Source organism: Aquarana catesbeiana, linkage group LG05 (assembly GCF_042186555.1).
Source record: "Aquarana catesbeiana isolate 2022-GZ linkage group LG05, ASM4218655v1, whole genome shotgun sequence".
NCBI classification, from domain to species: Eukaryota; Metazoa; Chordata; class Amphibia; order Anura; family Ranidae; genus Aquarana; species Aquarana catesbeiana.
In genome coordinates this window covers 106,757,045-106,773,593 of record NC_133328.1, presented here as the reverse complement: position 1 = coordinate 106,773,593, position 16,549 = coordinate 106,757,045, and the positions used below count along the sequence as shown (strand labels likewise).

The window sequence follows — 16,549 nt, the reverse complement described above, 5'->3', positions numbered from 1 at the left end:
GACTTTGGGTTAACCGTGTGTAAGCAAGACCGCTTGAATATAATTCCGTCGGAGAAACCATCAGAGTTTATTCCGACGGCTAAACCGGTCCTGTGTACGCAGCATAAGAGATTCATTACTGCCAATAGTTGAAGTATATGTTATGTTTAAAAAGATAAAGACACACAAAAAAAAGATTTGTAAAGAGTTCTGGTAATTGTGAGGGAGGGACAATGCAGGAACAACTTTTCCAATGTTTTACAAGCTTACAGGCAAGATAAAGGATGAAGGAAAACCTTTGTTCCTAGGACTGCCGTAAGAAATGGAAAGACGTTTAATGACTTCTCCCACATCCTGCAGAGATATTGTGAATATACTACCAACTTTATTTCAACTTATTTTCTCAATATTACAGCTTACTCTCAATCAGAGGGGCAAGACATTTTACATCATGAAGAAGATTCCAACAACTATTGGAACAGAGAACTATGCAGACGTCCTCGTACATGGGGAGTTATCTGGTATATCTTTTATCCAGACATCATCACTTTTGGAAGAGGTATGATATTGAGTAGGTTTTCAAGGCTTGTTTTTTGTTTATGACAATGCATTGGTTAATCAAACAGGGCATTCTTATCAAGACTACAAGTAACCTTGTATACAAAGGTGTTCCTAGGTTTGTGTATGTATAGCATACCAAACGAATGAGAGAGCCGGCAACTATAAAATTTCTTCTGAATTCTGTATTGATACATGACCACAAGTAAAAGCAAAATGGCTAACGCCTTGATCATATGTATAGCCAAACCCTTTTTTTTGGGATACAGTAGGAAATGGTTAAAATTCACGTAATTTTATTCTTTGCTGTCTGTGTGGGAAATCCTCTTGTAGACAGCCAAAACAGGTCTTACTATTGAAAGATTTACCTCCTCCTGTTGTTCTAGTGACAACTGTAAAATGTTTAATTTAGCATCACTTTTTGGTTTGGTGAAAATGGTCAGTTGGAGGTTGTAGGGTTGATATTCCAAAAGAAGACAACCTTGCCACTAGCAATGAAACTACCTGTACACCTGTGGGCTTTAATGATTGGGTGCAATTAAGAATCAATTGCAATTCACATACACAGTGCATAAAGCATCCTATTGCATGAGTTATGGTAGGAATGAGCCGTGGATAATTTTCAATAACTCGTATGCCTAAATGACCAAAATCAAATATAATCATTGAAACAAAAGCAGCGCTCTTCTGGTGTGTTCCACACCTTACTCCCAAAAAGTTCAAAATTGTTGCCTCATATGAAAGGTGAGTCCAATAATTAACCTCCTCCCCTGAGTGTCCTTTGAGGATATTACGGGTATATGTAGAGAGGTGTGTGTTTGTTTCTTCTAATTTCCTCAATTGAGGAAATTAGAAGAAACAAACACACACCTCTCTACACAGGCACCGAAAAACATCAAGCAGAGGGTCTTAGACATCTGCTGTGTGCTTGCCGAAAGATGTCCTTTTGCCAGGAAGGGTGGAGGAATGTGGATGTTGGAAGTTAAGCCAGGTGACATCTGCAACACCCTAGGAAGAGGCATGCAAATATAGTCAAGTATGAGACTGGTGGAGGACTTCAATCTAGCGTGACTCTGTGAGGACAAAGATATGACCAAAGGCGTATGTTTTTTGAGGATCTGGTGAGCGCAAATTTTGAGGGGAGCGTTTTTCACGAGGTGTGGTGAAGGCTTTGCGTATCCATATACGCGTAATTTCCTCAATGGATACTCAGGGGAGTAGGTTAATTATTGGGCTCACCTGTCGTTTAGGCATATGAGTTATTGATGGTTAAATATGTTATAGTGGCTGCTGATATGAACATGTATGTCCATTTATTTTCCATAAGCACTGGATTAGTGATTTATTTGCTTCTGGGTTTTCATAAATCATTTTATACATTTCTACTGCGTTCTTAGTTTTCCATCGTTTTCTTCCATTTTCTGTAAGCTGAATGGAATGGGGGAAGAGGAATTGGCATTGTGTTGATGACACTTTATTAGAAAGTTACTACTTGTTTCAATTGTATTAATGCTGCTCGTAGTTATCCCCACTCCAAAATATTGCAGCTCAATAGCACTGAATTCACAGGCTTATCTCACTGTTACTGCTATCTTAAAGTATTGATGTTTGATGTAAATGACCTTGTTCCTGGGCGGGCAGCTTGTACACCCCAAACCATCTCCATGGTCTCCTTGGCTTGTAGTGTAATGTAACAGAAATGGAAATTGAAGTGCCACTCCACTGCTAATAGGTCCTGATACAACTTTATTCCAATAAAAGTCAGGGGGACAATTTTAAAATATACAATGTGTTTTGGAGGTCCAAGAGTGCCCCCCCCCCCCCTTTCAAGGCTTGATTGACAACAATGTGAATAGACAATATGTGAACTAGATTTTTAAAGTGTAAGTTCACCTTTACAGAAAATCTGTACGTTGAACTTACACTGGACCCCCTACCCATAGCACCCCGTCCCATGGTACCCGAGGCCCGCAATCTCCCGTACCAACACATCGTATATCTACTTTACCAGTCCGGGGATTTGAAATCCCTGTGGCTTTCTCTCCTCTCGTCCAGCGCTGAAAGGATGGACTACATGGGCTCTGATTGTTCAATGCCGCCCATGTGACGGCGCCGACTAATTAGAGTGCCTCGTATATGTACCTCTACGAGGAACGTTTAGGAGAATAAGCTGCAGGGGATTTATGATCCTGGACCAGTAAAGTGGCTTTACGATGTGTCAGCGCGGGACATCGCTGGCTTCAGGTACTGCGGGACTGGTGCGATGGGGAGGGGGTCCAGTGTAAGTTCACCTTACATATTTTTCTGTAAAGGTGAACTTGCCCTTTAATGTTGTTTTTTCCAGTGTGATTACAAGCACAGGCCTTGTCAGCAGCTGGTTTGGCTGTCAAATATGTTGGCTACCTTTTGGATTGTCCCCCTGACCTTTATTGAAAATAATTGTATCTGCACCTCTTGGTGCTTTGGTGCTACAATTTCAATTTTCTGCTACATGTAGACCTCCCAGGCAGTAATAGACTGACCCACTGGTAGTGACTCTCTAACCAAACCAATTACCATCCAAATGTAGGGAGGTAAGGCCCAGTGGAAGACTGCCTGTTTTCTATGTTATTGTCAACTCCCTGTATAGTGGACCTATATTGCTCAGTAACTAAATTAAAATGATGTGAATTATTTCCAGTATCCAGAAAAATATCTGTCAGAGACCTTTTTTCTTGGTTTTAATGTGATTCAAGCTGTATACCTATTTTGAAATTTGCAAGTGTCTATATCTTCAATCGTTTAAACCTTTTGTTAATTTTTAGAGGACAGGGTTCTTTTTTTCATTCAGTTTCTTTTGGCGTCACTCACACAACTTCATATTATTATGCTTCTTGCACACCAGCAAACGTTTAATCTTTTAATTGAAGGTTTACAGTTTCACAGTAATGAAAACTGGTCTAATGTAAAAGGAATTAACAGTGTTCATTTTTTATTTTATAATAAATTCCTCAGCTATCATTTTATTAATTATCATCTTATTCTATCTATGATGTAAACATTGGATTTGTTATCTGTAATTAAATTTATTACCGAGACACTTGCATTGAAGTGGGTTATGTCTGTGTCTATGTCCAATATTAATAGGGGTATTTTATTACCAGCTGTTGGTGTCGCAATAGTCTAGCGTTGACTCTCATCTGTTACTAAGACAGCCAAATAAACAAGTGTGTGGAAATCCTGATTGTGAATGGTACACACAACAATCCTCTCCAGGAACACATCTCCCCATGGTATTACTCCAAGTTTCATAATAGATGCTGAGCCCAGAGCAAATATTTGCTCATCTGATTGTTTCATACAGGCATATCTTTATAAGTTAAATGAAAAATTGTATCTAGAAAAATTCTAGATACAGTCTGTCAGTTACAGTACAAGTCAAGGGCCCAAACTGGGGAAATATACTATAAATTCTATTTTTAATTTTTTTTATGAAAGTATAAGAAGCAACTTGAAACAACAAATAAACTGGGCGGTGAACTTCTAATGCTACCCAGGGTGCAGAACTTTGTAAAATATACTCAATTTAAAGTGAACCTGGGGACAAACTATGCACAGTAAATTATTACCATATCCCAAACATCTGAAAAAACACATTAAAACAAGCCATAATTCACCTCTGTAGTTATAAGCACTGTAAAGAAATAGATTTTAAATTTCACAGAAAACAGAGACACTTAAAGTGGTATTATATCCAAAACCTAAAATGTAACATATTGCAGTTTACCAGTCATTAGCTGTGCTGGCTGCAATTTTTTAGACTTTTTTTCCTCTGTTTTCACCGTTTTCAACATTCCTTTTGGAATAAAGGTTTTACATAAATAAATAAAATCTAATCATTATACATGCGCCTGACTTACTGGCAGGATCACCAGGTGAAAAAAGCTGCTAGAAACGGACTGAAATCTGGTTTTAGATTATTGTTGGGGATCTTATCGAAATGAACTACTTCATATTACAAGCAGCTAGGGAGATGAATGAAGGCTTGTTTAAAGCTGAAGTTTATACACCAGAGCAAGTACAGTGTCACTATGGTGACCAGGGCCGTCTTTAATATTGATTGGACCCTGGGCAAACATTTTCTTGGGCCCTCCCAAATCCACTTATCAACTATTTGCAGGCATTGTGGGCTCAAGGGGTAGCTGCTTTGGGCCCCACAATGAATGGGCCAAAAACAGCTGACTCTTTTTTTGCCCTGCGTTAAAGATGTCCCTGATGGTGACATTGTACCGCTGTGGTGGTGATCCTGTACAATGACTTACTGCTCTTATATCACTGTATGTCAGTGATGCCAGCTATTATCTCTGATCACTGCCACAGCAGTACAATGTCACCAGACCAGTGTTGTCAGTCAGTATCCCTAATCACCGGCGCACCACTCAGTGTCCCTAATCACCACGGCAGCAGTCAGTATCCCTAATTGCCGCAGTCCATTCACAGTGTCCCTAATCACCGACAACTACGGGTTGCAGGAAAGAATACTGCTCAATTAGTTAGTGTTGACGGGGGGATTCCTCCCGTGGAGCTATTGTGTTCTCCCGATGGGGGGGCACAGTGACTATTGCTAGCGGCTATAATGCTGGCAATAAGCAAATGAAAAATCCGACATGCTGGTTGTACCTAAGTTAATCAATCAACTTGGGTACACTCAGCCTGCCCATACATGGTTCAAATCTCGGCCCGTCCCTGCTGAACTGGCCAAGATTCAAACCATCTATGAACAGCTTCATTGTCCCTAAACCCTGTCATCCACTCAGTGTGCCTAATCACCGCCACATCACTAATATTGTCCCTGATCACCGCCACACAAGTTACATAGTTAGTATGGTTGAAAAAATACCATCCAGTTCAACCAATAAAAGAGGAAAAAAAAATGCTAAAAAAATAAATAAATCATACAATCCTATACCCACAGTTGATCCAGAGTTAGGCAAAAAACCCCAGCAAAGCATGATCCAATTTGCTCCAGAAGGGGAAAAAAAAATCCTTCCTGATTCCCCAAAGGACAATCGGATATTCCCTGGATCAACTTTACCTATAAATGTTAGTATCCAGTTATATTGTGTATTAGGAAAGACTTCAGGCCTTTTTTTAAAGCAATCTACTGAGCTGGACAGAACAAGCTTTTGAGGGCGTCTATTCCACATTTTCACAGCTCTTACTGTGAAGAAACCTTTCCGTGTTTGGAGAATAAATCTCTTTTCCTCTAGACGTAAAGAGTGCCCCCTTGCCCTCTGTGATGACCTTAACCTCTTCCTATCCCGCGTATAGTCAAATAACGGCTGCAAGGTGGCTCTCTCATCCTGGGGGGCCGTCATATGACGTTCTTGGCTTCCCTGCTGCTAGGCAGACGTGCACTCGCCGTGTCACTCGGAAGCTGATGCGTGTCCCTGGCGGCCACGATGTCCGTCAGGCACCCGCGATTGCCGGTCATGGAGCAGGGACGTGGATCTGTGTGTGTAAATACACAGATCCACGTCCTGTCAGGGGAGAGGAGACCGATCGTGTGTTCCCAGTACAGAGGAGCACCGATCGGTCACCTCCCCCAGTCAGTCCCCTCCCCCCACAGTTAAAATCACTCCCTAGGTAACACATTTAACCCCTTGATCGCCCCCTAGTGTTAATCCCTTCCCTGCCAGTGACATTTATACAGCAATCAGTGCATTTTTATAGCACTGATCGCTGTATAAATGTGAATGGTCCCAAAATAGTGTCAAAACTGTCCGATCTGTCTTCCACAATATCGCAGTCCTGACAAAAATCACAGATTGCTGCCATTACTATAAAAAAAAAAAAAAATGCCATAAATTTATCCCCTATTTTGTAGGTGCTATAACTTTTGCGCAAACCAATCAATATACGCTTATTGCTAAATTTTTTTTTTTTTTTTTACCAAAAATATGTAGAAGAATACATCTTGGCCTAAGCCGAGGAAGAAATATGTATTTTTTATTTATTTTTTTTTTTAAATTGGGATATTTATTATAGCAAAAAGTAAAAAATATTGTGTTGTTTTTCAAAATTGTTGGTCTTTTTTTGTTTGTAGCGCAAAAAATAAAAAATGCAGAGGATATCAAATACCACCAAATGAAAGCTCTATTTGTGGGAAAAAAAATCTTCAAAATGTCATATGGGTACAGTGTTGTATGACCTCGCAATTGTCATTCAAAGCGTGAAAGCGCTGAAAGCTGAAAATTGGCCTGGGCAGGAAGGGGGTGAAAATGCCTAGTATTGAAGTGGTTAAAGTGAATAACTCCCAAGTTCACTATATGGACCACTTATGTATTTATGTATGTTGATCATATCCCCCCTTAATCTCCTCTTCTCACGAAAAAATAAATTTAGTTCCTCTAATCTTTCCTCATAGCTGAGCTCCTCCATGCCTGTTATCAGTCTTGTTGCCCTTCTCTGTACTTTTTCCAGTTCCCCGATATCCATTTTGTAAATTGGTGCCCAAAACTGAACTGCATATTCCAGATGAGGTCTTACTAATGATTTGTACATGGGCTGACTTAATACTATACTTGGAATGCATAGCAGAATGTGTTTTGATGTGTCATTTTAATTATGCCTATGTAGTGTGTGAGAAAATAATTTGGTAAAATGGCAACTTTGTGCAAAAAAAAAACACCCAAAAAAAAAAAAAAAAAAATATATATATATATATATATATATATATATATATATATATATATATATATATATATATATATTACATTTTTTCATATTCCAAAACATTGTTACAAAGAATTACAACTTCAACTTACTACATACTTTGGACTGTCTACTTTATAAAAAGTGGTATTTGTACTATCTTGGCTATTGAGGGCCTCAAGAATTGACAAAGAAAAAAACTATCTTATGTCATGTTTCTACTCTTTCAGTCTTGTTTCAGAGTCCATTGGCCTCTTCCCTTCTTTATTAGAACATCTGTCCCGATGAACTTTATTAGCTGCACTTCCTATACGTTCCCTATCACATTGTCAGTAGGCTGTTGGGAACGCAACCTTTTGTAATGAGGGGGCTGGCTTATCCAAATACTCCTATTGACCCTTGGAAGCCATTAGACATAAATTCAAAAGCCAGTAAGCACATTATTGGTTGCTATGGTGGTGAAATCGCACATTACTTTGCATCTGCGAATGAGCTGGATATACCACAATCCCTCATTTTCATGATTGACACGAATTGTGTGCTGTAAAATGATTGCACACCCTCTAATTTTCAATGTAAAATTTAGAAAAGCTTAACTGGCTTATGCTATTTAAAAAACATAAATAGCTACATTGTTTTCATTTGAACCATTCACACAGGTGTGTAAGCATGAGCCGTTTTCAGATCTGTAACACCCAATCCAAAAATCTGCGTCTAAGAACATGCACTTTACGCACTTACGCATATCACCTAGGATTGCACCGATACCAGTTTTTTAAGACTGTGTACGAGTACCGATACTTTTACTCAAGTACTCGCCATTACCGATACCTATTTTTACATTTTTAAAAAAAATGTTTTTATTTACATTTTTATAACTTTAACTTTTTTTTGGTGGAGGGGGGTTATTGTTTAGGGTGGAGGGGCAGGAAGGGGGGTTATTGTTTTGGGCGTAGAGGGAGGAGGGGTGTTATTGTTTAGGGTGGAGAGGGGGGGTATTGTTTTGGGCGGAGACTGAGGAGGGGGGTGATTGTTTAGGGTGGAGGGGAGGGGGTTATTGTTTTGGGCAGAGAGGGGAGAGGGGAAGGGGGGTATTTGGGAACCCAATCACTGCCCTACAACACCCAGCAGACTTGCCCTCCCCCTCCAAGAAGTTCTGCAGCAGCAAAGCCTGGCTCTATGCAGGACACACTACTCACCAGGCAGGCGGATCTGTCACCCCCGCAGCCGCCCGGGGAGGAGCACATTGCCAGAGGACACAAAAAGCTAAGGGGGAGGGGCGGAGCTGGGGCAGGAGGGGGCAGATCTGGGGCGAGTCCACTGCGGGGAAGGGAAATCCCCACTGACAGCTGAAACGTCATTGGTTGTTAAGGACGCGGTGGCCCCGCTCCTTAACAACTAATGAATGCCTGCATTCTTCTGTATACATTTCATCTGTCAGTGGGGAGAATCGCACTGACGGATGAAAGAGCCGACCTGAAGGTATCAGTTTCAAGTATCGGCGATACTCGTGCAAATGCTTAGTATCGGATCTGTGCAACTCTAATATGAATGCATGTACAGTGCCTTGAAAAAGTATTCATACCCCTTGAAATTTTACACATGTTGTCATGTTACAACCTAAAACATAAATGTATTTTATTGTATTGGGATTTTATGTGATAGACCAACACAAAGTGGCACATAATTGTGAAGTGGAAGGAAAATGATAAATTATTTTCAAATTTTTTTACAAATAAATATCTGAAATGTGTGGCGTGCATTTGTATTCAGGCCCCTTTACTCTGAAACCCCTAACTAAAATCTAGTGGAACCAATTGTCTTCAGAAGTCACCTAATTTAGTAAATAAAGCCTGTGTGTAATTTGATCTCAGTATAAATACAGCTCTTCTGTGAAGCCCTCAGAGGTTTGTTAGGAAACCTTAGTGTACAAACAGCATTATGAAGGCCAAGGAACACACCAAACAGGTCAGGGATAAAGTTGTGGAGAATTTTAAAGCAGGGTTAGGTTATAAAAAAATATCCCAAGCTATCTCACGGAACACTGTTCAATCCATCATCCGAAAATGGAAAGAGGCACAACTGCAAATCTGCCAAGACATGGCCGTCCACCTAAATTGATAGGCCGGGCAAGGAGAGCATTAATCAGAGAGACAATCAAGAGGCCCATGGTAACTCTGGAGGAGCTGCAGAGATCCACAACTCAAATGGGAGAATCTGTCCACCGGACAACTATTAGAGTGGTTTCACACTGAAAGCACCCGAGTGTCGGCGATTCCCCCGCTAGCGGCCGAAAAAGGGTTAGATCCGCCTGCAAAACGCTGCTACAGCGGCGCTGCCCCATTGTTTTAAATGGGCTGGAGCAGTGGAGGAGCAGTGTAGGAGCGGTGTATTCAGCACTCCTACACCACTGCAAAGAAGCTGCTGGCAGGACTTTTTGTGATGCCCTGCCAGTGCAGCACCCCAGTGTGAAAGCTTGCAGGCTTTCACACTGGGTTTGCAGCTGAGGCTTTTTTCAGACGCTATGCAGGCGCTATTTTTAGCACTGCAGCGCCTGAAAAACGCCTCCAGTGTGAAAGGGGTCTTAGTCGTGCACTCCACAAATCTGGCCTTTATGGAAGAGTGGCAAGAAGAAAACCATTGTTGAAAGAAAGCCATAAGAAGTCCCATTTCCAGTTTGCCAGAAGCCATGTGGGGGACACAGCAAACATGTGGAAGAAGGTGCTCTGGTCAGATGAGACCAAAATTTTACTTTTTGGCCTAAAAGTAAAACGATACGGTGCTTGGTTTAATGGATACAGCAGGCGGATCCACATAGAAATATATAAACAATATTCTGGAGTTTTGCTACCACGTTTGCTAAAACTTTTCAATCAGTCCCTGGAGTGTGGAGCTATTCCACCCTCCATGTCAAAAGTAAACATCATTCTGCTTCTCAAGCCAGGAAAGGATCCTGTAGACCCGGGTTCTTACCGACCTATTTCGTTGCTGCAGAGTGACATCAAGATACTGGCAAAAGTGTTAGCAATTCAGCTGAATGGAGTTATCACCTCTTTCGTACATGATGATCAGGCTGGTTGCATGCCTAATAAATCAACAGCCATTAACCTAAGACGTTTATTCCTGAATATACAGTCTGCAGTGGACAATGCTGGTAGCAGGGCTCTGCTATCACTAGATGCCACAAAGGCGTTTGACAGCACTGACTGGAACTACTTGTGGGCAGTATTGGGGAAATTCAGGTTCGGTCCTACATATATATTGTGGATGCGCCTTCTTTACAATCAACCACAGGCTGCTATTCGAGCCTTTGGCAATCTGTCCCATACTTTTGCATTAAGAAGGGGGACTAGGCAGGGATGCCTATTGTCCCCTCTTCTTTTTGTATTGGCTATTGAACTGTTGGCCATTGGGGATTAGGGCTAATTCACAAATTGTGGGCTTTTGCTATGGCACTCTGCAGGAAAAGGTGATGTTATATGCCGATGACCCGCTGCTCATGTTGGGTGACACGGATGTTTCCTTGCAGGAGTCTATGGCAACTATAATAAAATTTGGTGACTTCAAGGACTGAGAATAAACTGGTCAAAATAGGCCTTATTGCTGCTGGATGGTGATGCCTTACAACCGGTGGCCTCTGTGTGCCCAATACCCATTACTACATCCTTCAAATATTTGGGGATTCAGGTTACCTTGAACCCGCAGGATTTTAGCCATCTAAATATTTCCCCTTTCCTTCAAAGTTTTAGAGATGAGGTTAAAACGTGGAATGCCCTTCGCCTATCGGTGGCAGGGAAAATAAACTTGATTAAGATGATACTCGTGCCACAACTTCTTTATTTCCTCCACAATGCCCCAGTGGTTATACCTTTGAAGATTTTCAGAATAGTGAATACTATCTTCCGTACCATTATATGGAATGATAAACCCCCCCAGGATGAAGTTAGAACACCTACAGAGACCCAAGGATGACAGTGGGTTGGCTTTGCCCAACCCCTGGTTATACTACCTGGCAGCACAACTGCAACACCTCATTGGTACTTTCAGGGCTGACGGGGAAGCAGGGCACAAGAGGTATATTTCTTCACAGGCGGTAATGCTTCATACTGTGCGTAGAGGACCCATTCCAATGGCTTTGGAGGCTCAGGCCTTTACAAAGCCACATAAAAAATAACCGACCTATAGTCTCATGCAGAAGGTGTGGAACAAATCCAAATACCTTCAGAGGGCGGATGGCTACAGTGACTACAGTTCTATTTGGCTAAACGCCACTTATACTGAATTAGCCAAGCTGCATTAGCCAAGCATTACACACCTTAAGCAGATATTCAAGAATGGGATGCGTCGGACCTTTGCGGCTCTGCAGAGTACAATCTACTTACTTCAATGCAGTTTTACTATATACAACTTCAACATGCTGTCACAGTGCAGAGTAATGGCGCGTACACACGATCACACATTCCGACAACAAAATCCATGTTTTTTTTCCGACGGATGTTGGCTCAAACTTGTCTTGCATACACACGGTCACACAAAGTTCCACGCAGGCTTGATTCCGAGCATGCGTGGAACTTTGTGCGTCGGAATTGTGTACACACGATCGGAATTTACGAGAACAGATTTTGTTGTCGGAAAATTTGAGATCCAGATCTCAAATTTTGTTTTTCGGAAATTCTGATGGAAAATGTCCGATCGACCTGTGTGAATGAAGCCTAATTGGACAGACCAAAAGCCTCTAGATTCCAGTTTTTTATTGGATTCCACAGTGAACTTCATAATGGCCACTTATAGGATTAGCCATGTGACTATTAAAATCTCCTCCTTTCATTTAATGAGTGACACTATCTGCAAAGTGCAGTAAACAGTCAGATTTTACTGTAATCAGACTAACAAAAGATAAAATCTTGTTGCTGTGTGTTGCTGTGTTTTGTCTGAATGCACTCTATTGTTAAATTTGTTAAAGGTTATTATCTTGGGAAATGAGAGGATTAGTGATAATGTACAAACTATCACTACTAATAACAACTGGGTTTCAGATTACTTTTTTTTTCTAAAGATGATTTCTGACCAGTGTTCATTTAGTCAACTAAAACGACTAAAACATTTTAGTTGACTAAATGAATATTATTTTAGTTGACTAAAATACGACTAAAACTAAAACAACTGAGATGACTAAAATGGGACTAAAACTAAAATGCCGTTTTAGTCAAAAGACTAATGCCGCATACACACGGTCGGATTTTCCGACGGGAAATGTTCAATCGGAGCTTGTTGAAATTCCGATCGTGTGTAGGCTCCATTGGACATTTTCCGTCGGAATTTCCGACAAACAAAATTTGAGATCTGGATCTCAAATTTTCCAACAACAAAATCCGTTGTCGTAAATTCCGATAATGTGTACACAATTCCGACGCACAAAGTTCCACGCATGCTCGGAATCAAGCAGAAGAGACGCACTAGCTATTGAACTTTATTTCTCTCGGCTCGTCGTACGTGTTGTACGTCACTGCATTCTTGACGTTCGGAATTTCGGACAAGATTTGTGTGACCGTGTGTATGCAAGACAAGTTTGAGCCAACATCCGTCGGGAAAAAAAACATGGATTTTGTTGTCGAAATGTCCGATCGTGTGTACGCGGCATAAAACTAAAACTAAATTGAAATTTTACTTCAAAATTAACACTGGTCTGTAGTGCATGTCCATACCGCAATACTATAATTAATAACATTAGATTTTTCACTCCAGCAGTATATAATTTTGGAAATTGTAGAGAAATGTTAACTAATACATTACAATTTAATTACACCCATTAGATTTTAGTCGACTAAAACGTAGGACATTTTAGTCGACTCAAATGTACTGGAGATTTAGTCGACTAAATACGACTAAAACTAAAACAATTGCAGAAGACTAAAATGGGACTAAAACTAAAATGCCATTTTAGTCCTAAGACTAATGCCGTGTACACACGGTCAGAATTTCCAACAACATATGTTCGATGGGAGCTTGTTGTCGGAAATTCCGACCGTTTGTAGGCTCCGTCGGACATTTTTTGGCAGAATTTCCGACAAACAAAATTTGAGGTCTGGATCTCAAATTTTCCAACAACAAAATCCATTGTCGGAAATTCTGATCGCGTGTACAAATTTCTGACGCACAAAGTTCCACGCCTGCTCGGAATCAAGCAGAAGAGCCGCACTGGCTATTGAACTTCATTTTTCTTGGCTCGTCATACGTGTTGTAGGTCACTGCGTTCTTGGCGTTTGGAATTTCCGACAAGATTTGTGTGACCGTGTGTGTATGCAAGACAAGCTTGAGCCAACATCTGTCAGAAAAAAAAGATGGATTTTGTTGTCGGAATGTCCGATCGTGTGTACGCGGCATAACACTAAAACAAAATCAAAATTTGCTGCCAAAATTAACACTGGTTCTGACTGGTTGCTAAGGGTTGCAGCAATTTATATAATACCATTGCTTTTTACACTGCCTTATTGAGTAAGCTGGTTAGTTTGATAAAGTCTTTGCATTAGATAAAAATTATTATCCAGAATAGATGCCAGGCAGTCAAATGGCTTTTTGTTACCTATAAAATAAACAAAAAAATAACAAAAAATTAAAAAGTACGCTTTCTGGCCACTTTTCTCCTGTGACAGAGAGTGACAAAGTTTGTATTTTGCAGTATAGCTTTAATCATTTTTTTTTTTTTGTTTCATGTGGAGCTATAGTTGGTAGTGCTAAACTCTAGTTTTAAGACTGGGTTCACACTGGTGTGATCAGACATCGCATGTGATTCGCACCGCATTGTTATGTGCATCACATGCGATGTCTGTGCGATGCAAATTCAGCCATACACACTGGCTGAAATTGCATCTCATTCACACCAAAATGGTGCAGGACCTTTTTTTTGGTCCACACTGGAATCGGATCACATAGGTGTGCATACCCATGCGATTCGACTCTTGTACCATCAAATGTTTTCCCCTTTAAAAAGTTTTATGAACACAAACGCACATAAATGTAAGGTACAGCGTTTGCATGCGGTTATAAGCATTTGGAGTATATAAACAATGACACAAACATTTTTTCACTCGTGGTTAGTGTTTGGCTGAAGCCATTTATTATCAGTGAACTGTATTTACTCTTTTTAACTACTTCAATACAGGGCACTTACACCCCCTTCCTGCCCAGGCCATTTTTCAGCTCTCAGCGCTCTCACACTTTGAATGACAAACATGACAAACATTTTCTTCACACAAATAGAGCTTTCTTTTGAATCCCTTCTGGGTTTTTTTTTATCTTTTCCTATAAAAAAAAAGACTGCAAATTTTGGAAAAAAAAGTTTTTCTTAGTTTCTGTCAGTAAATTTTGTAAATAAGTAATTTTTCTCCTTCACTGATGGGCGCTGATCAGGCGGCACTGATGGGCACTGATGAGGTGGCACTTATGGGCACCGATGAGGCGACACTTATGGGCACTGATTAAGTGGCACTGATGAGGAGGCATGAATATGCCGCACTTATAGACAGTATAAGATAGAGGAGAGTTCAGGGGCTGCTGAAAAAAATGCCCAACTGCTTCTAAACGTCCGTTTCACAGGTGCAGTGTACACGAGGCCTAATTGAGGTTTAATAACAATTCTATTTGTTGTCTAGAATTGCTTTAATGGCAACACAGAAAAGGGTCAAATAGATATGATAAAATGATCCAAAACAATTCAGATTGACTCCATGTTCATGATTAAGTTTGAGATCTAATTAGTTACAGTATCCTTTCTTTAAGGGCTGGAAGTTAAAGTATGTCTAAAAGCAATTTAAAAAAAAATATATTTTTTTTTTGGAAGTGTAAGGAAGGGTTAGAATCCCTGTCAGGTTTTTAACGCTTTTAGCGTCCTTGCTAGGGATATTTATCCTCTGTATTTGTATATGAAAAAAACAAAAAATATCTGGAAGTGCTTCTGCTCTAGAAGAAGTTTGGTTGTATAACTCATGCCGTTTTTCCATCAGGTTTTGGTGCCTGCCCTTTCCCAGAAGCATCCCAAGGCCCCAGCCAGTGTCATTTCACAAGACATAGAGCTTCACGTGGAGACTCTGAAGAACAAAATACTCATAGTGAAAGGACTTCTGTCTGGAAAAACCATCTTGCCTCTACCTAGCAAAATTGCCACAAAAGAATTAAACCAGCTGAGTCCAATGAAAAAGTAAGATAATATTTTCTATTTTTGATTAGAGTCATGTTTTGTCCTCCATTAAAGTGATTTTAAAGTCTCGTCTTTGTTTTAAATTAAAAATAACAAACATGTTATACTTACCTGCTCTGTTGCAGTGGATTTGTGCCCAGAATTTCCTCTTCTCGGGTCCCTCTTCTCTCTCCTGGCCCCTCCTCTATTCAGACACAGCTGTAGCCTCACCACGCCCCCTTTCTATTCTCATTGGCTTGACTGACTTCGGTTGACAGTAGCGGTAGCCAATGGTAGCCAACTGCTGTCTCAGCCAATGAGGAGGGGAGTCTCGGATGGCCGAGACATTCCTACAACATCGCTGGAGCTAGAGGGACCTCAGGTAAGTATTAAGGGATGCTGGGGCAGCTGCTGCACACAGAAGGCTTTTTATCCTAATGCATAGATTGCATTAAGATAAAAAAACCTTCTGCCTTTACAACAACTTTAAGACATTACTATTGTTGAGAAACCCCTTCATCCTCTGCGTTGATTTAAAGGACCAAACTACTGTTGTTGGTTTAACTAAGCTTTCTAACTACGGTATATTTGAGGTATTGCCTAGAGAACACAAAAACATACAATATATATGTTAAGAAGCAGAACAGGACCGGAAGGATTTGCCCCCTTAACCTCTCTGGCGGTATGATTATTTCGGATTTTAGGTGCTGAAAGTGGTACCATTATTTTGCATGGAAATTTGGCGTTTTATATTGTAGGTCTGTAATTCTTAACTATAGCACACTTAAATCTGTCCAAACAAGAGTCTAGTAGATATCCCGGGTATGATGAAGTTTGAAACACAAAAACATAAATTATAATATAACACGATTCACTATCGCTCAATTCTGCAAGTGTTCTAATTTACTATCGCTGTTTTCTAGATGGTCTAAAGCCACTTTTGATGTAAAGGGACACTTTTTGGTTGCTATGGACAATCTCCAGTTTCCAGGCAGAAAGAACAGTATATATAACATAAAACTGCATGTAGGGCATGAGCCAAAGCACTGGGGACAAAAGGGATGTGAAATAATTTCATACAGTACTGTAATCTGTAAGATTACAGTACTGTATGTGTTATGGTGTTTATATTTTTTGAATTTG

At 40.4% G+C, this 16,549-nt stretch overlaps 1 protein-coding gene across 1 annotated transcript in view; it reads left to right on the top strand.

Annotated features, from left to right (window-relative positions):
* The window catches only part of DNAH11 (dynein axonemal heavy chain 11), a 424,128-nt gene that overhangs the window by 17,417 nt on the left and 390,162 nt on the right, over nt 1–16,549 (top strand). Inside the window, exons 3-4 of the mRNA XM_073630040.1 lie at nt 395–538; nt 15,234–15,427. Coding sequence (XP_073486141.1) covers nt 395–538; nt 15,234–15,427 — 338 coding nt within the window. The remainder of the gene's footprint in view (nt 1–394; nt 539–15,233; nt 15,428–16,549) is intronic.